The sequence below is a fragment of the Strigops habroptila genome, chromosome 5 (genome assembly GCF_004027225.2).
Source record: "Strigops habroptila isolate Jane chromosome 5, bStrHab1.2.pri, whole genome shotgun sequence".
Lineage (NCBI taxonomy): Eukaryota > Metazoa > Chordata > Aves > Psittaciformes > Psittacidae > Strigops > Strigops habroptila.
Genome location: NC_044281.2, coordinates 77,215,385 through 77,240,463, shown reverse-complemented (window position 1 = coordinate 77,240,463; position 25,079 = coordinate 77,215,385). Strand labels below are relative to the sequence as shown.

The window sequence follows — 25,079 nt, the reverse complement described above, 5'->3', positions numbered from 1 at the left end:
AGATTGCTGTTGATGGCCTATCCTCATTCATACAGATGTATTCTGGTCAAAGACTCAGTTAAAATGCCATGGACCAGGGGTTTCGCTCTCTCTGATTTAGCCAAATCTGTACCCAAAACTTGGTGCCACCAACTTGGAAAGATGATCTGGATTCATATTTTAAGCCAAAATCTTCACAGCTGAAAACTTAGGGAAATTACTTTCAGGCAACAATTAGAAGACGACTTGGATTTCTATGAATTTATGCTTCTAAAATATGCTTTCTTTGATAGCTGTGTTTCCTGTTTTGTAGCATCTCTCAGTTTCTACCTCTTCATTCTCTAAATTGCCTTCCTACGTCACTCACACAAAGTACATTCAACTCCTCCACTTGCAGAAATCTATGTGCAGTCTTCGTAAATGGTGCTTTAAATCAATAGCCAGTCAGCATACAAATTGTCTAACAACTTCCAGTAAAGTAGACAGGTGTTCATTCTTGGTCATATTAAGATACTAAGGATCTAAGGATACTAAGGCCAGCCCTTCAAAGATTTCAGACCTAAAGAATGGAAATCTGCTTCCATTCATTTGCTCCACTTCAAAAAATTGCTAGATTTTAAATGCACCCTGACATTAATTTCCTTATTTTGCATTATAGTGCCTTAAGGGATTTTAAGAAGACTAGAGCATATATTATGATAGCATCTATTTTAAAGGACATCTATGATGATACTATCTGACAAGATAGTGATACTATCTGACAAGAAACCCACATCTAAACTTACCTTTACACAGGCAACTTACAGAGTGTACAATTATATCACACAGATGATCACTCTGTATCCCTTGCCAAGAATCATAACAACAGGCTTTAAAATAGAACATCACTGATACTCTGACAGCTCCTAAAGCATCATCTCATCCTTGTGTAAGCTGGTAGTCAGCTCTTTTTGCACCAGTCCCCACAAATAGTGCAAGAACCAAGAGAGACTTAAAGTCTCACCCACTGCTGCTCATTCCAACACAACATGCATCCCTTCCTCCTCCTCCCCATCGTATTTGGTTCTACCGCATAATTCTGTTAGATATGATCAGATCTAATGTTTTTGATATGTGGAGAGTTCCACCATGCAGTAGCCCAAAGAACTAGCTCCTGAATTCCTTATTAGCATACTTGGTGAGAAAAACAAGCAAATGTGTTACCAATGATGTAAATAAGTACAGAAAATGGAGTTAGCATGACAGCAAAAAAATAAATTGTACAGCAAATTACTAGAACACATAATAAACTGCAATATTGAACTGTAGCTTAATAGAGGAGAATCAGACTGACATGATGAATTCAGGGAAATTTGAAATGAGGCACCAAGCGCAGAAAAGAAATGTCCAATTAGGTGGCTCAAGATTAGATCGGAGATAGGTATTTATCCTAGACTGAACTCACAAACCATGTAATAACCAGCCTAATTTTGAGCTGCAGAAAAATCCTACTATGCGAGATGCTTAAAATTAATATAAGAAAATTTGTCAGGAATATAAGAAATCTTGTTGGGAATCATCTGTATACAGCAATAAACTGATATACTGTAATGATACAAGAAAGTTTTCCATCTTCAGTGTATATGAATGTATGTGTATACCTGAAAGAAAAAGTCTGCTTTCAGACTGAATTCTGTAAGATTTCAGTGTTCATGGCTTCCAGGTCAGACCTTCCAAAACCACATAAAGGGTAGAAGATATTCCCAAACTCTGAACATTCTTTTCATATTAAGGGTTCAAGAGTTTAACTGAGTTCTGCTGTTCAACACAGGGGAAGAAACCTCAAAACAACCCACATTTCTTTTAAAACATTCCCTTGTGCTTAAGAACTGAATTCTGACTGGCATGCAACTGAAATCTGGACTTGTCATTATCTCTTAAAGCTATAATGTATGACTGATTTAGGGAGAACAGCTACGTCTGGTACTGCCTCTGAGCATACCTCTCCTAGAACTCTCTAGAGGATCCTTCTCCCTTTGCAACAATTGTAAGCTGCCACTCATTAACCCTAGGTGCTTTATGGAAATACGAGCTTTCATATAGAAAACATGCTCAGTATTTCTGTCACCTTAATTAAACACTCCTGACGTATAGTTTTCTATTCACAAATAGAATCAGTCTGTCTAGTGCATGAAAAAAACCCTGATGGTTTGTAAGCTGAGCACGTTCCCTGAAGAAATTTAGATATATTATCTAAACAAAGATATTTACCTGATTATAGCAATGGTAATTTAAGACTAATTCAGAGACTAGAAATCACATTAGTATAATGTATGCCTGCAAATTCAGTGACCTTTTCAGCTACCAGCTATCCATGTGGCTTATCCAATTAACTGGTTTGTGTTCATTCACCATTTTATTTCCTCTTATCAATGAGTTTTCATGTGTTGCATTCGGTTAAATACTCTTTATTCATACATCGCATTTTTCACAAGCTGGTATGCTGGGTAATCATTACACTTCTTAATTCCAGACAATAAAAGGTTTATGCCAATTTCTGCATAATTTGTTCTGTTTGTTTCCTTAAATACACTAAATCGTTCTGTTTGCATGTCCATCCATTTCGTTGCTCATGGTATTTTTTAATCTTTTGCTTGCTGCTGCTGTTTGAATCTTTCTGCAAAGAGAGAAGAATGGTGAAGGATCTTGTATCAGTCCATCATCAGTTACATTATGTACTTTCCAGCACTGCAAGGAGCGATCCAAAGAAACAACATGTTGTGCTGCGCATCAGGAGGTTGAAGGAGGGAAACCATGCCAAAAAAAACCCTCAAAACAAAACAGCAAAGGATAGTTCCCATCATACTCCACCAAACATAAGACAAAGTTTCTTAGGAAGCTCACTACAGAGAAGGCTGAAATCCTCCAATTCCTTACTACGGTGTAACTGGCTTTGGATGTTCAAAAACTCCCACTATAGTCAGAGCCATATTTGAGAGAGACTTGCTTCTTATTTGGATAACAAGCTTGCAAAGTACAGCCAGAACAAACCCTGAGGAGTGTATGTGCTTACTCCACATACCTTAGGAGATTAGGATGCTGCGATGTATGTCCAGTATCAAGGTAGGCTGCCTGAAGGCTCTCTACAAGATAACTCTACAGAAGGCACAAAGGAAGGACACAAGCAGGAGGAAGAAATGCTGTGTTTATGATCTTCATAAACATAATTCTTTCAATTAGGTACGGACATAAAGAAGCTGGAGGGTATCACTACAGGTAGTAGCTTTAAATAGCATAAAATTGCCAATGGATTATATAACCATGGAAATATTAAAAAAAATAAAATACACCTACATTTTGGAAGTGGTTTAGTTAGACTAGCTACATGTAAACCTGACGCTCAGGAACAGCCTCTGAGCTACTGGACCCCGGCATGAGTCAAATCTTGGCTCCCTACCCCCAAAAGCTGGTTCCCTCAAATAAGATATACTGGAGCAGTTCAACTGGAAAAGAGGCAAAAAAATGCTCCAAACAATCCAGAAGGTCCAGGGGACTTTTTTGATCCAGTAGAACATGCACTACTGTGTGAATTTCAATGGAGTCATTGAACTTTGTGTTGTGCTTGTGTAGGTTCTAAATTCAAGTTGCTGTTGTGAAGAGTTATCAAGAGGAGACTCCCAACTTCAACAGTTTTTCCAGAAAAGGACAGCAAAAAACAGAGCTAGGAGGCAGCCTTGAATGAGGTATTTTCAGCAGCCACTGAGTCCTGCTCCTTGTTCAGAGAAGGCAGGAACAACAACGCTGTCTTCATGTGGGTCAACCTCCTGTTCTCATTAGGTACAAAATGCTTCATTTGTTTCAGGCAACCATAGTTTGCATCTATCTGCAAGTCACTCTTTGACTTTACAAAACAGTTAGTGCTCCATACATTTCTCTTATTTGAATTGCACACACTCCTTGGCACAGGGAGATGAAAGACATGGTAATTTAAGCCAAGAAAATCGTCTGTGATTTAATAAGGAGAATACACTCTCCTTCAGGGCACAAGCTGACTCTCAATGTGGAAGACAGGTAGTTCACAACATTTTTATTGAGCACGCAAGGTCAGGTCAGGCCATCTGGGGTGTCAGTACTGTCACTCTTGTTATACATCCCTGCGCTACATTCTTACAGCACAACATTCACAGCACCACAGACTTCCGTGTTAAAGGCCTCATTTTTCACAGATGAGGTTTTAGATCCTGGTATAACAAAGCCTTTGATTGACAGCCTGTCCAAGGAATGCTCTAAGAAAAACTCTTTTGAAGATGAAAATGGCTCCTGACTGAAGCTTCTAACCTCTCTTTATGAGCTGCCTGGCAGCTTTTACATGTGATTTATTTTCTTCGTGTGTTCAAGTGAAGTAGGAAATACCAAACTGTAGTAGGCTACTTGTATCTATCATTCCTAAGACACTTACTGTAGTTTATGGCAACTCCTGTCCTCCTCACTGGCGCTTCTGCAGCCACGAAAATGGATAAAACCCAAGAAAACACAAACAGTAACAAAAACACACCTTTTTTTGGTGCTGCTTCATGAATTCCAAAACAAACAGAGAAAGGATGACAGAAAACTAAGAACAGAACCCCTTCAGTTTACCTAGCAGCAATCTTATGCTGCAGGAAGGGAGAAAGGAGACAAGAAAAGAAATCTTGGACTGAGTTTGTGGAAGGAAAGTTTGCAGTTACCTACATGTTAAGAAGGCAGGAAGGAGAGCTTTTTAAAACTGAGGTAAAAGAATGATTTTCTACAGGGAGTGGGAGGTAGAAGAGGTAAAGTTCATATATTACACAAACCAAAATACTGAAAATGTAGAATTATAGCAAAATTTCCAACTGTGAATTATTATGCTCTCAACATCCTCATTGCTTTACAGGTCCAGGAAGGTAGTATAATGTTGTCTTTCCCATCCCAGTTTTTGTTTTTCACTCTCCAATCTAGTGAGGGATGAAGTAACAGCAAGAAACTAAATTTATTATCACTACTATAAACTATTCTTCGTAAAATAATGCTGTCAATCCTGGTTATCTAAATTATTTTGCTACACAGCAGGAGCAGAGGTTATCATTTTAAGATTATCAAATTAAAATGGTTTCTTTCTCCATTATGAGACTAAGATACATATGGATTTTAAAGCTTCAAAACACACAGTCTTGTCAGAGACTTAGACATTATAAGATCAGGCTTCAAACAGCTAAGTACTTCAAGCAGCTGCAGAATTGCCTCACTTCAGCATACACTTACCAACAGATAAAAGTTACTGCATACATAATATCTTTTCATTCTTATCACATTGTAATAAAAGGCTCTGTAGCAGGAAATATAGTCAACTCAGCCACATGCTAATATTATACTAGTCAGTGATGGAGAAAGCTGTTCTCATATAATTTTGATCGAAATACACTGGGTCATCATTCTGCTCCAACTGAATTTTGTGTGAGCTGCAGTAATGTAACTCAGAGCTTATAAAACCAAAACCAGTTCAAAGTAAAATCCCACTATACAATTTCTGGCTGCCCAAATGGAACAGGGACAAAGCACTTCACACTGTGACAAGCAGTCCTGGTAAGAGAACTAGTATGTGTGACAGGGGTAAGTAGACCATGCTACAACATACAGCGTTTCTAGTCTGTGCAAAAGCACATTGGGTATGTTCTGCAGCTCACACTTTGCAGCCTCCAAGTAAACTGTTGCATTTTAGTGAAGTGATGAACTATAGCATCTGCTGAGGGCTAATCTATAAATTCTAGTACATCAGCGTAGACATGCCTTTGTTGTTATTACACTGATGAAATACTGAACCAACAGGATTGCAATTAAGTGTGACAACCAGATCTGAAGACAAACTATAAATAGCAGTAAATACAATTTCTACTAAACGGCATATGATATATTCTGCTATTGTTTCTTTACTGTAATTGAAGCTTATAAACAAAATCTGAGGCAGCTAAGTTGATTTCTTGTTTAGAATTATAAAGCTTATAACATATCCACAAACATCTACTACTGCCTTATCTGTTTCTGGGATTCAAACAAGAAAAAGAGTGCAAGATCAGTTCAGAATTTCATTCATCTCATTACATAACTTGTTTGCAATATATAATTCTGTGCAATTAGACAATCTGAAGCTCTTTAAAAAAAGATCAAAACAACAAATTCCATAGATATGACTTAGTGATGCTTAATTGGCAGTTCTCAGAAACAGAACAGCAAAAAGCAACAAACAATACTGGCCAAAAAACTGCCCAAAAATCTGATAGTAAGAAGTTATTTTATAACTGAAAACAAGTTTTATTAGACACTTGACACAAACCACTCTAGAAGTCAGCTCCTCAAGACAGAGAAAGGAATCTTCGTAAACATTTGAGTTAACACAACTAATTCAATAGATATATGAGTTTTCATAAAGCCACCTAAATATCTGTCAGGATATGGCATAAGCTGGAAGTATCTGATCAAAACATCAGACCTAGGCTAAGGACCACCTCAAAGCCAAACAGAATGAAAAGTGACTGTGCTGTCCTAGGAGAGACAAGAAACCAGAAACTCCAAACTTGGAATACTGTATGCTTTTCTGGTGTCCTCAATATAAGAAGGACATGGAGCTGTTACAGCAAGTCCAGAGCAGCCTACGAGGATGATGAGGGGGCTGAAGCACCTCTTATATGAAGACAGGCTGAGAAAAAAAATGTTGGGGCTGTTCAGCCTGGAGAAGAGAGGCTGCATGAAGAGCTCAGAGCAGCTTCCAATACCTGAAGGGGGCCTACAAGGATACCGGAGAGGAACTCAGCATCAGGGACTGTAACAATAGGACAAGAGGTGATGGGTTTAAACTAAAACAGAGGAAGTTCAGGTGAGATATAAGGAAGAAGTTCTTCCCTGTGAGGGTGGTGAGGCACTGGCACAGGCTGCCCAAAGAAGTGGTAAATGCTCCACCCCTGTCAGTGTTCAAGGCCAGGTTGGACAGAGCCTTGGGCAACATGGTCTAGGGTGAGGTATCCCTGCCCATGGCAGGGAGTTGGAACTAGGTGATCTTAAGGTCTTTTCCAACCCAAACCATTCTATGATTCTATGATTCAAATTAACCTCTGTTTCCTGACTATCTGCTCCTCTAAATAAAATACTATTGGTAGACCTGTTCCCCCACTACATGCTACCTCTATGCTGAAAGAAAAGTCAGGACATTCCACCTATTCTCCTCTGCTTGCTTGCATCGGGAACAGAGCTACCATCTACCCCTGCCTGTGCCCAGGCAAAGCAGTCCAGTCGCAGTAGTCATCTGAAACTGGAAGTATAAGAACCCCTCAGAATCACAGAGAAGGATCCCTTTTTTAGCCACAGCCAGCAGTGGATACTGTCAGAAGAGAAAGAAAACAGGGAATGAAAGAACCACCTTTCTACTGGCATATTACCATAGCTTCTAGTGCTATAGGGACTTCTTGAACCTCACTTTGTTTCCAGGTCATTAGGATGGACAGCATCAAAACGATGCAACATGATCTCTATGCACCCCTTTCTATCCCTTCCACCTTCAAGCATAAAACCTCCTATGAAGAATCTTTAATGATAAAAGCAGTTGAACTGTCTTTGTGATTGGAACTTTGGTTTAATAGATGTAGTACTTCAAAGATATTAACTAGTTCTTGTTTAAACTATGCAGGTCAGACATGCCTTGTCACATTTCATACTTCAATGGAATATAACAAAATAAACAATTACTGTATAGACAAAGGTTGCATACAGAGGTCTGCATCAGGGAACAGATACCCCCTCAGTAACACACTGTTTTCTTTAACCTTGAATAGTGCTTCACTCTACTGATAGTCCTGCTGTGGCTCTCAGCGATGCTCGGTGGTTCTCATATAAGGAACAGGCTCACAACTTTATTTCTGGGAGTGGTGACCTAAGAGAGAAGTCCAAGCCCCTCCAGCAAAAATCAGGTTCATGATCTATCAAAAAAAGAGCAATTCCAAAACACAGATAGGACACCTTTTTACAAAGAGGCACTGCATTTAAATGAACTTACAGGAAGAGTGGATACTCGGAAAGCTTTTTCTGCCTTCAGACACCAGATCTGGATCACCTGTGCAGTGCATTTCAGAGTTCATTACTCCATCTGGAAAGCAGCGGTAAAAGAAATCGGGACGCGGTCTACAAAAAACACCATGGATATTAAAAATATAAAAGCTGTAGTGACAAATAAACCTCAAAGTGATTATTACATTTAGTGCTTATTACATATAGAGTTCACTCCCTCCCTTAATACAGCAACAGAAACCTGTACAATCTTTTAGGCTGGAAAAGACCCTTGAGATGACTGAGTCCAACAGTAAACCTAACACTGCCAAGTCCACCCTAAGGCAAGTCCCCCAATTCAAAGTCACTTTCTTTGCAGTCAGGCTCTCTCAGGGAAGCTTCCAGTGCAGCATGCAAGTGGGAGTTGTGTCTGAAAACCATACTGTCATACTGATCCTGAGCTAATAAACCACGTAGAGAAGCAAGGCAAACGACCAGAGACAAGCTGACAGAGCAACTAGTTGGCTTGAAGCGCAGGCAAAATGAGCTCATGTCTGCCTGAAGAAGATGGTGCAGACATTCCTAATCGTATTTCAAAAGCACTCTTAAAAGAAAAGTGCCGAGTACCACTATTGTCAGGACATTTGTACTGTAGCAGAGAGGGTTCATCAGAAACCAAGCACAAATACTGCTTCCTCAATGCAAAAAAAGGTGAACAAAAATTGCAGCATTGGTCTCTATTAAATAGTGTATTAAAGTCAAACATGTATTTTTCAGATGAAATTATTCAAAATTCTGATAAAGAGACAAATAGTACAAAAAAAAAAAATAAAATTCCAGAGTTGTTTGCTAATATTTTTTTGAGCCCTCCATTCAAATTTATGCTTTCCTAAAAAAATGTCCTACCTAAAGTCCACTTATTGCTTAGCTCCAAGGTTTGATCTGCCATGGATCTTGACGTTACCTGGAAATACTACATTCAGTAATATGCTTCACATGAAATGCATGCACTGGGTTATACAGAGATTCAATTGATTCCTCTTTAATCAGGCTAGTGGTACTGGCATTTGAACTCCCACATGCTGTGTTGCCAATTTAATGAACTGATTCCACCTCACACCTTTCCTTTCAAACTCCTCATTTGTCTGGATCTGCCAACTGGTCAAACAAATAACAAAACACAAGGGCATAGACTCCTGCCACAGTTGGATGTCACATAATGAAGTTGTACAACATTTGCACCAGGAAAAGGACAGCTTCACAGGGGCCCATTCTAATTCAGAGCAGTAGCTATCTTTTTATTAAGATGTATTGTATTTGTCAATCTGCCTTCATTTCTCTTAACAGTTAAAGCTACCATTTATAACATGACAAAACTTACCTTCCCACTATTAATTTAATAGTATTTGTGCAGACGCCATTCAGAGCTAGAGCCAAGGAAACAGCTATAAAACAGAATGAAAAAACAGAACAATAATAACCTAAATACCAGGCAATAAATCGCAGCATTACAGCATTTCATTTACAGACTGAAACCTTTACTAGACTGCAAACTGAATGATCTTTGAAGACTACTGTTTTTCTTATTACCCAGACTAAGGACAGACCCCAGAGCATTCTAATAATCACGACTTTGTGCTGCTTTTACTCTTGAGAAATCTCATTTCCTTCTACAAAGCCAGTATTCTATCATGCCATTTGCACAGGCGTAAATCAACATCTGGAAACAATTATTAGAGAATCAAGTACTGTGTTTATCAGTTTTGCAATTTACTAGATTAAAATCTTACATTCTTTGGGTCAAGATGAGTTCCCATATAGACCTATATATAAGATATACACATAAGTGTATACGCATATATACACGTGTGTTTATGTATGTATATATGTACATGTACAACAATTAAATAGTCCACTTTCAGGCTAAAGGATTGCCTTTTGGCTAAAACTAGAATTGGATTATTTTTTTCATCTTTTCTTTCAAAAGGATGTGGATGCTTTGATTAAAAATCTTGACATTTTCCCCTTATATTTGCTCCCAATATTTACCAATTTTCCTAATAAAATTGAAGTAATAAACAGGAACTGTCATACTAGGTATGACTGAATCATCCTTTTTATTTGTACTTGTGTGCTGAGTGCCTAGACTTTCTGAAGAACTTCATCTAGAGCCTGTGCAGCTCTCTGCCTTGATTTTGGTGGCACTTGAGCCCAATGCATACACACCTTTTAGATTTAAACTGAGATTTAATGTTGCAGTCCACACCTTAGCTCCCTGTTACAACACAAGAGCCACTGAATTTCATTTCCTATCAAAAAAAAAAAAAACCCTATGAGGCAAATCTCTGATTTCCAGCAGAACAGTTACAGGAAAACAATGACAGCTACATGAGCTATTTTCTCATTGGACTGCAACCTCAGATGCTACACTTCAGCAGCACTCATCCTCTGTCCATAAAATCCATGCTAGAAGATATTATAGATCATAAAAATGTGCCTTATAGGATCTATTTTTCTTCAAGTTAAAAAAAGGAGGCCCTCCATCAAAGCAAAAACAAGAGTTTTCTCTGACTATAGCAATAGCTGCCAGCAGAAATAAAAGAACAAGTCAGAGACACTGATACTGTTCAAAGTAGTCTTCCACTTTCAACACCTATGTTCAAAGTGACCAATCAATCCCATGCTCTCTTTTTCCTCTCAATTGTTTTCTCTCAGATATTTATGGTGTTTGTATGGCAAATTGAAATTTTCCACAAAGTCAAATGCATGTGACTAGCAATGTTAAAAAATGGGAGATGTAGATATCTGCTTTCTGAGACACGCAGTAAAGTTTAATCTCTTCATTGGGCTTTGTCTTGATTGTTTGTTGCCTACCTGACTGCTTCCACTGCTGCATATTCCTTTTAAAGCAATCCAAGCATCAAATAATAGCGTGAATGTAAGCTGATAAACAAATTGCAACTGCTCTCATTTTGTTCCTTTTAGGGAAGGTTCATACAGTCATATAATCAGGCCAATAGAGAGATATAGGTACTTCCAACAGAAGGATTAAGGGCACCTACAGTAGGAAGCTAACTACTCCTTACCCTAGGCACACTAAATCACCTTCTTTATATTAATGGCTATATGAGGGGCAAAGCATTTTCACATCATTTTACCTTTTGATTTATTCTATGTATGATGCCTAAAGAAATTCACCTTTTGGGGACTTCCTGATCATTATGAACATTATGTGCTAGATCTCAGCAAATCAGCAAAGCTCCACAGTTAATGAATCTTCACAATCAGCTTCACATCACCAGACACATTAACATACTTAATCATGTTAACGTACAGTATACTTCAACATAAGTAAGCCACAGGAAGTTCCATGTATATGGACAGGGGAATACTGAACAGAGATAATCTGCAGAACGGAACACCAAGGCTGGGATTTCCCTAAGTCTGGACAGCAAGGAGAATACTGGGGAAGCTGCTAATTTTTCTCCTGGACATTACAGAGGGAATCATAACAGAAGGAAAGAACAGCAGAAAAAATGAATGTCTTTTTAGAACAAAAAGGTAAGAATAGTGATGGAGAAACTAATCCAAAACTCCTTTCCTTCTTAAAAAACAGAAAGTTAATCTCAGAACAGTGACTGTATGCATTTCATGAGTCAGAGTTGTTTCTATTTGAATGGACTTAGTAAAATATCACTACAAGGCATTTCAGAATTTACTACAAATGACTGGTAGCAGCCAAAACAAAACTCAATCTTTTCACACTTGTGTTAGAGCAAATGGAGAAGGAACAAGCAATGGGAACCCAGTCTTGTCTAAGAAAATTTCAAAGGCAGATACACAGTGGCATTTACATTCTTTCTAGCTAAGGCAAGGCTCAGTATTGTTTGACCTCACGATCTAAGGGCCAATATATTAAAGTTTAAATTATCCAGTAAAGGAGATTTTCAGAAATAAGCACATTTCAAACACACTGCCAACAAAAACATTTACAGTTCTTAGTGCCTCCAAGTATGCTCTGCCAGTGAAAGTTCTTTAGTCAATTTTGGTCTCTGGCAATACCTATGTAAACAGGATCTGGGCATATATCACTGAAAGAATTCAAGAGATAGACGCAGCCAGAATTAGCTGGAAGAGTTTAAGATTTACCATCCCCATTGCCTACCTGCTCCTCCGCTCAAAGTTGCTGCCTACAACTATAATTAGAGCTCACCCATAACACAGCCATAGCAGTTCACAGTCCACCATTAAGTGCACATCTAACAACACTCGCAGTTAAAAATGAAACACTGACCTGTGATTACAAAAACTGAGCTATGAACATGGATTTTGCAATGGGGAACAGTAAATTCCAGGATATCAGAGAAAACAATGAGAGGAGCAATTTCCTACGCTAAGCAGCTGAATCTCACAGGACTTTCCAGTCATGCCATTAATTTAGAATAGCTACAATTATAAATAAGTGGTAATACTTTGGTTGTAACAGAAAAATATACATCTGAACAGTCTCTCGAGTGGTCTTATCTTTGATAATTGAATTCTGGCTCTTGCTAGCTAGATTGTGGAATGAAGGCACAGAATTTGTACACTTAGCAACACGCATTTAAAAAAAGTCTTTTCTGAGATGGCTTGCAACTACATCTGCACTGGAACCAACAGTAACGGACTAACAGAGACCGGTTTTCTTCAAGGCTTAGACTACAATTGGAATCAATCTCTGAGAGCTATCGCACATTTTTCATCTTGAAGAATGACATACATTACCTAAGAAAGCCTCTTTTATTTCAGTCTTGTCTGTTCGCCGGATTATTTTGACCACAAAAATGACTGCTAGTGGCGTAAGGAATGAAATTGCCTGTAAAAGATAACAAACACCATGTGTGAGAGCATCAACTCCTTTTCAGTCCAACTGATTAATAATTAGTTTCAGTTAGCTCCCTTTACACTGGAAAGCTGAATGATCTTTATCAAATTCCTGACCTTAAGCAAAGTGGGATCATAGAATCACAGAACGGTTTGGGTTAGAAGGGACCTTAAAGCTCATCCATTTCCAACCCCCTGCCATGGGCAGGGACACCTTCCACTAGAGCAGGTTGCTCCAAGTCCCGTCCAACCTGGCCTTGAACACTGCCAGGGATGGGGCAGCCACAGCTTCTCTGGGCACCCTGTGCCAGCACCTCAGGACCCTCACGGGGAAGAACTTCTGCCTCAGAGCTCATCTCAGTCTCCCCTCTGGCAGGTTAAAGCCATTCCCCTTGTCCTGTCCCTACAGGCCCTTGTCCAAAGCCCCTCTCCAAGTTTCCTGGAGCCCCTTTAGGCACTGGAGCTGCTATAAGGTCTCCCCTTCAGGAGCCTTCTCTTCTCCAGGCTGCCCCAGCCCAGCTCTCTCAGCCTGGCTCCAGAGCAGAGCTGCTCCAGCCCTCGTAGCATCTCTGTGGCCTCCTCTGGACTCGCTCAAGCAGGTCCATGTGCCTCTTGTGTTGGGGGCCCTAAATCTGGACTCAGGATGACTTTTTTTTTTTGCAAGTACAGGGCAATGAATATGCTAAAAATGCACTGTGAATGTGACAAGAATCCAAAAAACAGTCTACTTCGTGCAGTGCCTGTATACTGCAGTCTGTCCTCCCAGAGCAGGGATTTATTGTTTTTCTCCAGAAAGATATATCAGTTTCTACCAAGCACAATACAAGGGACTTTTTCATTAGTAGCCTGCCATGAAAACTATGATTTTATTCCCAACTGGTCCTTCCATCATCCCTTCTGTGTCAGACTTTCAGAGGTAAAAAGCAACTTGCAGTCCAGTTATGCTTCTTGTTGGTTCTGGTCTAAGTTACCAAATTCCTTCTGGAATACACAAATCTCTTCACAAACACATTTCTTCAAAAACAAATCGAGCTCTTTCAAAAGCGTTTATTCTCTTGAAGAAAAGTGGAAAGGACTGGGGTTTTAAACAAGTTGAAAATTAAGCTGTACGTGGCACAAGGGGTGCCAGAGCTTAAGTAAGTTTATGCTATCTCTACCGAGGCTGAACAGTGCTTTACTTCTTAAACAGTCCCACTGAAATAAGAGCTAGACAGGACAGACAGGTTATGACAAAACACATGCAACTCGCTTCTTTTTATAATACAGATTAATACCAGTCTTCATTTTATGATTTTAGAATTTCTGAGTAGGCAACAACATGAAAATGCACTATATTTGTTATTTTGGTGGTGCATCATGGACCAGATTCCCCTCACCTGCATCTGCAAAATATTGTCTAACTCAGTGGGCCATGCAGATTAAATCACAATCTGGAGTCTGCTCCCCTTTTTCACATTTAGAAAGGCAGGCATCAGGTTTTCTGCAACAAAGATGCACCATTTCCACTTAAAACTCCCTTACGTCTACAGTGTGAGTGAGATTTATTTAAGTTAGGATGCTAGTCTCATGTTACTGCTCCAGAAATGTTCACTTCTCTCCATCCTCAGCAATAGTTTAATTTCTGCTTTCAGAGACAAAGAGTGAAATAAAATAAAGGTTTAAAGCAAAACCTTGAATTATTAGTTTCATTCTAAAAAGTAAGGATTGCCACCAGGAGAGAAAGAAGAAAGATATCTGCATGCCATTGTTGAAGAACATGTAGAAATACAGCCAGATGACAGGCTCTTTTGCACAAGCAGGAGCAGCAGAAAGTATTAATAAAGAACAGAATTCAAGTGGTAGCTTGCTCTAAATCATTTTACAATCAACCCTCAGAAATCTGGTAAAACTGCAGATTTCCTCATATTTCACAAGCATATGGATTTTTGTGACAGATGAAGATTTATTCATGTTTGCAGTACATTGCTGTTCCTCACACAAAAGCATTAGCTGGAAGGTGGATATTATTCTATTTTATTTTTATTCTGCAGCAGAATGCACATATAAAGGAAGCTTGGCTTGCTAAGGACTCCTTTCTCTTTATTTTGCAGAAAGATTCTGTATGGCTCATTTCCATAACAGATTTGGCACCAATCTAATGAGTAATAGTATCTTCAGATGCATCTCGGTAATGTTTTCTTTTCCAGCAGTGAAATATTCCAAAATTGCCTTGGTTTTGTGAAACATGGACAAAATCTCTCTCATTCATTATTCATCCTGGCAAGCCAGAGAGATGCTAAAGTTATAGGGACTCCCACATACTTCCGTGCATTCAAGAGAAGTTGACAGTACATTATACTTTCTAAGACAAGGAATAGCCACTCACAGAGAGGCAGAACAAGGCTCAGGTCTTTCCAGTCCATGCCGCTACCCATGCAGAAGTCAGCTTTGTCCAATTTGGATCTAGGTTTGGAATATTCACATTTCTCTTGAATTCAAATCTCTCAGCATATAAAATAATCCAGCAGTTCATAAAGTCTTAGAGATTGCTTTCTGGTAAGCTACAGTCATACGTTTTGATATCAGAGTATGCCACTGGTGGCAAGAAATTCTTTACATAATGAAAGCTTGTGATCAATGTTAGAGTTGGATTTTTCTTCTTAATTAAAAGATAACACTTAGAAATTATCTATGTTTCTGAATTTTAGAAGCTGTTCACTGAGGGGCTTGATGTCAATGGTCTCAGCCAGAAAGCTAACACAGACTACACAAACGTTACTGACCCAGAGCTGCCTGAAAGTTCCACTACTGTGAAGCATATCAAAACCCGGCTCTATGAGAACTGGTTAACAGGGAAATGTACTACACATATCCCAGTATCGTGCTTCCCAGTGATTCTGCCTAGAGAACAGAGGATGGACTAATGATTATCCCAACTGGTTTCAGAAACAGTTTCACCACTGCAGCAATCCCCTGCACAATGATTCACTATTAGCTCTTGAACTCTTCAGTTATAAACACAGATCAGAGAAACCAAGCAAGGTAATGCTCAGCATAAAGAAAAATGGCAGAATTAAACTCAAGAGTCTTTCCTAATACAACAATTTAATGTTTGGGTTTGTAGGTTTGGGGTTTTTTTGGTTGTTTTAGACAGCTATATTCCGTTTCAGGAAGGACATATGTTTTCAGGCATCCAGCTGAAAAAATCCTTAATAGAGCTTCTTAACGCAATATAAACACTATGTTGGTGAACTTAAAACCAGGTCTTTAGGCTCTGTCTTAGAAAGCACAGATATACTGGCACTTCATAAAAAGGAAACACCTTCAAGTTGTTCCTCAATTAAAAAGTTTCCATAACTGAAAGCCTGACCCTTTAAAAGAAAAAAATGAAGATAAATTACAAAGCTGATTTGCATTTAGTCTGAATTCAAGCCTTAATCTGAAAAGTAAAATCCTGGCTTCACTGAAGACACAGGAAAGGATGTTTTGATGCAAGGCTACTAATATTTGACCTCATCAATCATGTCCACTCCTGCAAAATCTCCACTTCAACTGATGAGGCTTTTGCAAAGACTGACATATGTGTTTTAATAGCCGGAACTATAACCGTAATTTCTTAGCATCTCTGTAGCAGTCAATCTTACTGCACTCATATAGTTATATATGCAGATTACTATGATTCTTAATCATTGCTAGTGAAGGTTTTATCAAAACCACAAATTTTGTTACCCAAACCATCAAAATCAGACAGCCAGCTTGCATGTCACCATAAGCTGTGATGGAGAAAGCCAGAACAACAGTGACAACAGAGCAGCTCTATGATACATTCAGTACACTTGTTGGCAGAAGCCAAAGCATGTCTACATGTCTACCATGCCTACATGGATAAAAAAAAGTTTTTGGACTGAAACAAGTCAAATGTCTCAGTGCCTATCATGCCTAAAACAAAGAGAATTTTGAAATTTAAACACTTAACCTAATAAGAGCATGGCAAGGTTTTGTCAGGTCACCCAATCAGCTAATTCAAAAAGCTTCTCTAATCATTTCACTAGCATCCCTCTAAATTACTACAAGCTTAAATCTTAACCTGCAAAATTAAATATTAACCTGCAAAATCAATATTCATGATTTCAGTCACCTGGTAATGCTGCTTTTTATAAGCTCCCCACAATTTCCTACATTTCGCTATTTTGGACATCACTGGTTTGTCATTAGAATTAAAGAAACACCCTATCATCCTAAAAGATTTCCTACTGTTTATTCTTACTGTACTTAGCTTACAGCCATCAAATGACCAATAAACCTTTAGTACTTACAAACATAAGACGCGTAGGTATGTTGTCTGATTGCACCAAAGGATTTTTATACAGCCAGATCTCTTCTGGCTGGATAACCCGCTGAAATGGATCCAAAAATTCTGTAAAACTGAAAATAACAATTAAAGATCAATTTTTTTTCACAATTTGCAATGATAAGCAGAAACCACAGAAGAGTCCTGCTGATTTAAAACTTCCCCAATGTTAATTACAGTATAGCACACATGAATTATCCTTATAGTACATTGCTATCCTACCTCACTGCTTTTTAGTAATATAACCTTCATAAATATACCTTTAGGAAGTCTATATTCTACAACTTGATAACAGGTCTATAAACTTTACTGTGGAGAATAAATTGTCTTTTTTTTTTGTTTTTTTGGTGGGAGAAGTGTGCAAAGAATATTGTGGGGCTAGAAAAATCACATAGCGGATGTTTCACACCAAAGAAACTATATACAAATATCAAATACAAAATGTGTTTTTCAAATGTCAAGATCCAGACTTTGAAGCATGACAGTTGTATTTGCAAGATCACAAAGCAGGGTGAAAGAAGCAGCCCAGACAATTCCTTCTACTGATAGAAAGAACAGATAACTTCAGAGAATCTCTCTGAAAGAGACTTACTCCTACAACAGGATGGGCTCACAGAAACACATTCAGATTGCCAGTATTTTGATTTGGCTGTCAAGCTTAAGAAGAATCTAACTCTACCAGACAGGTCTCATTCTACCAAAGCTGTTTCAATTTCAGTTTCATGTCATTTAGCTCTCTTAAAAAACAAATAAACAAACAATAAAACAAGAAACCAAACCAATAAACAAAAGAAGCAAAACCACCCACTGTTTTGTAATAATGTTATTTTGAAAGGAAGATCATCAAAATAAAAAGGTTGAAGTTACATTGTTATGTAGAAAGTAAATTATTTGTGTGGGTATGTTGTCCAGCACTGAAAGAAGCAGCAGGAATTGTGATCTTTGGCTATAGTAAGAAGTTTCAAAAGCTTTTTAGGATTCTATAAATTGCCTCTATTCATTTAAACCATACTCCTTTTTCCATGGAGCCCTTCACTGTCCTCTAACTCTTCTTCATTTTCTTACCATAACCTACAATCTCTGCATTAGCTACAGTCTTCCACATCCCCAGCACACACTACTACTGACCCCCTTTACCGGAACAAGCTCAGACTTCTACTAGACAGAAGGTACAAAACTGTCTACTCCAAAGAGCCCAACCACACTCTTCCTCCTAAACAAAACCAACAAAATCAGCATACAAGTAGCACACAATCTTGCCACTTGTACCAATAGTTATGTTTCCCTTACTGACCTACATGGACAACTAGATTCCTCTGGAAACTTAAGGAGTCTGGTATTGCAGGGAGAATATTTACTATTATACTTGGCTTCTTCAAAACCAGAGTCTGACCCTGCTCTCCAAAGCAGGTGCAAAGTGAATTTCAGAAGTGTCAAAACTCTTTGTGGCAGCATTTTCAAGCTGAAAACTTAAATGTTTTTTATGTTTAAAAAACATTGGCTTGTGCAAGACATGAATAAGGGAAACACTTATAAAGAGAACATTTCCAGGAAATAAAACACCTTATTTACGAAAAATTCATTTTAAAATTTTTCTCTTTAACTAGAAGAAAAAAGGTTGATTTCTGGCCAATGCAAGTTAACTTTGTTTCCAAATTTCGGCTGAGTCTCCTAAAGTATGCTATTTTATTTTCAGTCTTTAAAGATATTGACAGCAGCTAGAAGAAAGTAACTGCTGTTTCAAAGGGTTTAGTGGCCAAGTAAACTCGCAGGTCAGGGCATGACATCCTACACATGTCACCTGGGAGAGCTGAACAACAAAGTTCACAGCTATACCATCCAGACTTAACATTTGTTATGAAGAGATATACAGGATCCATGGCCAGGATGTACTTCACCACTGTGAACATAAATAAATAGATAAGCACATGCATATCTGGGCATACAAGAAGTGAAAGAAGACAACTGAGTTTCACTGTCTAAGTCTTTTAGCCAGTCACATCTTTTCTGACATACTCCCTCAAGTATCTGTTGGTCTGGCTGTTCTGAGGCATTTCTCAGAGAACTAGGACTGATGGATATGCCAAGGAATGCCCTGAAGCATGGACATGTTCTTTGACATATCCAGACCTTTGAAGCATTTCTAATTGCAAAAAACAAACAATACACAAATATTTATGCTTCAAGGTGATCACAGTATATCGATGCACCAGTGCACTTTTGGAAAATATGTCACATTAGACCAGAGATTTAAATAATTTGACATAAAGATATTTGAATTATGAATGTCAACAGAGTTAAAGGTTTGGGGCTCTTCTTGTTCTTATGTTTCCTGTCTCCTTGTAATGTAAGAAAACTAAGACTAAAGTATTGTTGTTTAAATCTGAGAAATTAAACGAAACTCACATTCATAGTTTTCACAGGAATCGTAATACAACACTGCAAATACATGCTAAGTCATAAGATTTCATTCCTTTAAGAGCAAAACAACACATGTAGAGATGAAACTATAATAAATAACATAACTAGTATCTGATTCCAATTGAGGACTCATTTTCTGATTAGTACATAAAATACTGTCTTTGTACTCTTCTAAAGAAAGATTAGTTTCCACATATCGATCAATGAAACTAATAATTATTATAGTTACTATTGTATTTCATAACAGCAGGTTTGCATCCAATACATATTAATTCTGATTATGTATCTGTTTCTTCCCGTGATTTGTATTCTGAATGTCTTTCAAGAATAGTGTTCAAATGTGCTGAAACATAATGCAAAAAACAAGTAAAAATGCTGAAACCAGGTTATATTGGGTGGGTATCTGGCTGATACCCACCACACAGTAAAATTATTTCAGTATCATTACTCAAAGAGAAAAAAAATAGATGTAGAAGGCAGCAGATCTTGTCTGCATGAACAACAGAGCAATACAAAATAAACAGTTAAAGGGAAGTGACTATAGAAAAAGAAATCACTTTTTTTCCATCTTCAAAAAGAGCTCAGCTGCTAATTAAATTTTTATGCCAAGACTCATAAGAGAACAATTCTCTTCTTTTTTTGAAGCATCACCGATGGGTGACTGGATACAACATTTCACTAGCTTGAAGGCAATTCCCTCCGTACTCTATTAAACAATCATGAGGACATACTGGCTTCTAAGCTGCCTGACACTTAGTGATCTATGTTCCTTTATCCTAACCAAAAGTACAGCCTATTGCTATTCATAAGCCAGCACAAGCTTGTTTAAATGAGTAGATGTTATTGGAAATAAATGTAGTCCTTGGATAAAGAAAACTGGTTCCTAGACATTTTCTATTATGGCTGAAAATACAAGCTCCATTATATAACATCCCTTTGTAGCAGGTGGGAAACTTAGGATGATTACTTCATATTAGTACATTAAATTTTAGTATTAGCTTTTTAGCCTTACATTTTCTGAATATTGACATATTCAACAATTTAACAAGCAAGATTTTGAACACTTCAGCCTAACAACATATATTTAAGACATTAAAGAACTTACTTAACTTCAAGAGCCTTTAACAGTGACTTTCAAAGCAACCTAAGGGACATGGGAACCCTAATTCCATTAAAAACATCAGTGAGGAACAGGTGCCCAAGTGCCAGAGATTGCTTTGGCCATTCCAACATTACTACCTACAACAGTACACTAAAAACCTGTTCTTTTCTGAGGACACAAGCACTTCCAAGGTACGTTAACTTCATTCCATTTAACAGCATGTAGCCATGGAAGATAGTTTCTATACAAGCAGCACTCCACAGACTGATCAAGGTAAAAGCTTCGTGATAATATGGACAAATAATGGGGGTTTTTATGAAACCAATCACTGGTAGTGAATGAATCAAATATTGCATAAATATCATCATGGAGTCTTTGATCTGTGCTTCCACCATGTGTTTCATCTCCCATAAGAATAGCAGGGTATTGTTTGGCACCTCACCTTACTGTTTCAAACACTGCTTATGGTGGCTACCATTCCCTGGCATTCAGCAGCATGAAATCAAGTAGCAATGACAATTGGAAATGACTAACATCAAAGAGCGAGCAATAAACAGCATTGCATTGGCAAAGTTGGTAAGGTAGAAACCTTTAAATGTTAGACTACAGAAGTATGTTCCCAATCTAGTGACAAGGACAGGAATAGGACAGATGGTCCCATTAGGACTGTATTTTTGTATCCTGTTAGAGCAAGATGGAAGCTACCAGCAATGAAATCATGTCTAGCATTCACCTTAGAAGCACTTTGTAGTGTTTACAAGGACTGCCACCGGCCAACAGCTTCATTTTCAGAGTAACAATGTGAAATAACACAGCAACTCTGATCCTGGCAAACTTCAGGACTTAGAGATCTGCTTTGTTGGAAGAGTTCCTAGCACACTGGAAGGTTAAAGACTGCTCCCTTGTTTTGAGCATCAAGTAAAGGATGTACAAGGGGATTTTCAACTAAGGGACGTACAAGGTGGGTTTTGTTTGTGTGTTTGTTTGGTGGGAGGAAAGGGGGCATTTGTCTTGTCTGTTGTAGACAAGGCTTGTCCAAAGTAACAAGTGACAGTAACTAAAAGAGGACAGAGAATTACATACGGCATGACAAAGTACCAGAAGAAAAGTGAACATGTACTTGTGATTGTGTTAGGGTTTTATACCAGCTACCTAATGACCTCCTCTTTTCTAAGCTGTTGGTAAGCAGATAGGATCCTAAAATAGCTTTGGACACAATTCCTCGTTTGAGCAAGTAATGAAGAGATAGCAGGTGTTCATGACCCACATAAATCACCTCTGAGGGCTTGTGGAAAAAAAGTTTGGCTCTGACCACCATCCCCTGATTGCAGAACTCTGTGTGGGCAAACCAACTGCTGCCTCTGCCACAGAAATGGGGTAGCTGCGGCTGTGCTGCTGGAACTCCATCATGCACTTTCTTACAGGGATATTTCCTTGAGTATTCCCCAAACTAGGTCTCAAACCTAGTAGTAAAAGCTTTTATAGTGTACCTGCCATGTTAAATTGTGCAATCAGTTGTCCTGACACTAAAACTGTGTAGTTGTGAGCCACATCAGTGATGCTGAAGTTGGTAGGGCTCTGTATAGGTTGGCTTCATTACAGAGTATACGCACAATGCATAACTCGGTGAGAGACACTCACACAACAGATTCACAGCCCCAACATTTTGAATGAAGAGCCACGAAGCAGAACACATCATAGCGCATAACAGCTGTGGAGATAAGAAAATTATGTTCTGAAAGACAGGATTTTCTTTAGGGGTTTCCAACAAGTGACTTAAGCTAAACAGAAAGACCCCAGTGTTGATATGGGCTGGGTACACCGCATTGAACACTCCTTATGCACATCACCTCTGCTCACATTTCAATCTAAGACATCAACTTATCCATTCTGGAGCATATTAACAGTGGGGAAAAGCATTCATGTCATGTTATTTGATATACCTGGAGAGAAAACTTATCCTCATTCCATGAGAAAACCTCGTCTTCTTTATTCCCTATAGATAATATTAAGGAAAAAAGAAATGTAACTTTTTAATGGCTATTTTGGGAACTCCTGCAAAGACAGACAAAATATGAAAAACTTGAAATGGTCTGTGGCTGCAATGCAAAATTAACAGAAGAGAAGAGAGCAGGATAATGACAAGGTAAGATAAGAAACAATGCCTGTGGTTTATCACCATCATTCTGCTCTCCACAAAGTTGGAGCAGTTCAGTTTCTGAAATGCTGCTGCCCATGAGTATTAGCATGATGAGATAGCTTTGTGTTGGCTCAGAGGTTAGCATAAGGAAAGAGATCTGAACCATTTCATTTCTAAATCTGTGAAATCCACAGTTCCTCAGCCATCAAGAAAGGAATTAGGTACTGGTACAAAAAGTATGACCAAGAACCAATTATTAATGTTGAACTGCAATTTCACCAAGGAAGGAGCTGACATAAATTAAAAATTAAATTCTAGTTTTGACAGAAAGAGAAACTTTCCCTATAGATAAGGCACAACACTGAGTATGAAGAGATTTGATGTTTTCTGCCACTGTTTTACAAAGCAAGGTAGGATTATTCATTCCAGCAAGAAGTGTCAATACCAGTATCAAAGCAAGACTCCTAGTTTGGTGATTAACTGTACTGGAATTCAAGTGCTGACAAAAATTCAAGTAGGAATGCAACAGCTTTAAGTTCACCATGGAAATCAAAAGTAGAGTTACATTTAAAATATAATAGAATTTATATGCAGTAGATACCGATTGCATAAGAAGCATATATTAGTTGAATTTAATATGAAATCAGTTTATTGGTTCTTCATAGGCTTTGATGGAAACATGTTAACTTCCCTAAAACCAATTAATCAAGTAATTTACATTCACACTAAGACACAGAAGCAGCTGTGTCAACAAATTATCTCTACCTTTTTAACACTTAAATACCTTTATTTCCCAATACAATGCCATGCAGCACATGCACCTACCACTTCTGATGAACAATCTATAATCCTAATGCAGAGCTTTATTGGGTTTGAGTGTCCTGCAGGAACACAGGGTAGTTAATATTCACGAGGAACACCCTATAAAGATAATTCAGAAGCTGTTTTGATTGCTACAGAAATTAGAAGATCTGATGCCTTTCTTCATCTGCAGTAACCTTCTGTTTGTAGGCACAAGGAGCACTGGCAGAAAGTAAATGGTAAGAAAAATGTTGCAAAAAGCTTCTTTAATTCCATTCTTATTTAGTGCCGAATATAGCTCTGGAAATAGCGCAAGTTGGATCCATTTTTTATAAATTCTCTGGTTTTGAGAAGCTAAAACAAAGCCTTCATACACTTCCTGAAAACATTTAATATTCTAATCTGAGTGTATACAGCTTTCCTCACTTTTAGTTCTGTGGGTAAACTTTTATGTAGGGAGAAGCAAAAAGTCAATGGAAGTAAGTCCTGGGCTGATAAGGACAAAGGACAATATTTTGGGGGGGAAGGCAAGTAGAGAACTGGTTCTCAAGGGTAGTTGGGCTTCAGATGAGTCAGTATCACTTAATGGAAAATATTTCTGACTATTTTAAATTAGCTAGCAATTGCAGTGTGACATTCAACTAGCACATATGCCTACATTAGCCCTTCAGATAGATGAGAAATCATTTTGATTAAGAAAGGATTGAAAATAAATTCTGATGCAGTTTTAAAAATAAACATATTACCATGGCTGTCATATTTCCCAGACATGCTGCAAGAAGACACCTTCCAGTATTTTAGTTCAGCCTTACTAGCAGGTTTCCCAGATTTGTCTCATATCCACTGATTTAACAGCTATGGGGGTATGACTTCTTCCAAAGACAAACGGCCACCCTCTTTACTCTCCTCCTTTCAGCTAGCATTGCACCCCAGTCAAGGTGAGCTGTACTATTCCTGGGCTAACAAAGCCAACCATGATGCAAGACAGGTTCTTCAACCAGAATGTGTCTAACTAGATGATGGAGCCTGTGCCAGTTAGTGTCTCTGATTATTGAGCCACTGGACCCTTCTCTGGTAGAGCATTTGGGGCTGCATTTATAAAGGTTTCATCAACTATGCCTGAGATTAGGCTCAAGTCTGCTACAGCGCATGACTTGAGCCACATGTACCCACACTGAATATATATACCCACAGAAAGAGGTTGAAACCAGACCCAACCCCTCTGCTCAAATTCTCTCTTCCTTGCTCGGTCCAAATTCGAGATACAATACGAATTAAGTGAGTCAGCAAGGAAGCAACAGCTGGGGAGTCTGGGCTCAGCCAAAAGCTCAGATCTGGAACTAACAACAATATAGATTCGCAACAGGAGATTGAAAATAAATCCTGCAGTTTATGAAATAATATATAAG

General features: G+C 38.3%; 1 protein-coding gene across 2 annotated transcripts in view; it reads right to left on the bottom strand.

The window, feature by feature from the left end:
• The window catches only part of PLPP4 (phospholipid phosphatase 4), a 60,815-nt gene that overhangs the window by 23,209 nt on the left and 12,527 nt on the right, over positions 1-25,079 (bottom strand). For both annotated transcript variants that reach the window (XM_030487859.1, XM_030487860.1), the window contains exons 2-5: positions 17,172-17,280; positions 12,778-12,868; positions 9,395-9,458; positions 8,024-8,148 (exon numbers count right to left, since the gene is read on the bottom strand). In XM_030487859.1, the coding sequence (XP_030343719.1) occupies positions 8,024-8,148; positions 9,395-9,458; positions 12,778-12,868; positions 17,172-17,280 (389 nt within the window). The remainder of the gene's footprint in view (positions 1-8,023; positions 8,149-9,394; positions 9,459-12,777; positions 12,869-17,171; positions 17,281-25,079) is intronic.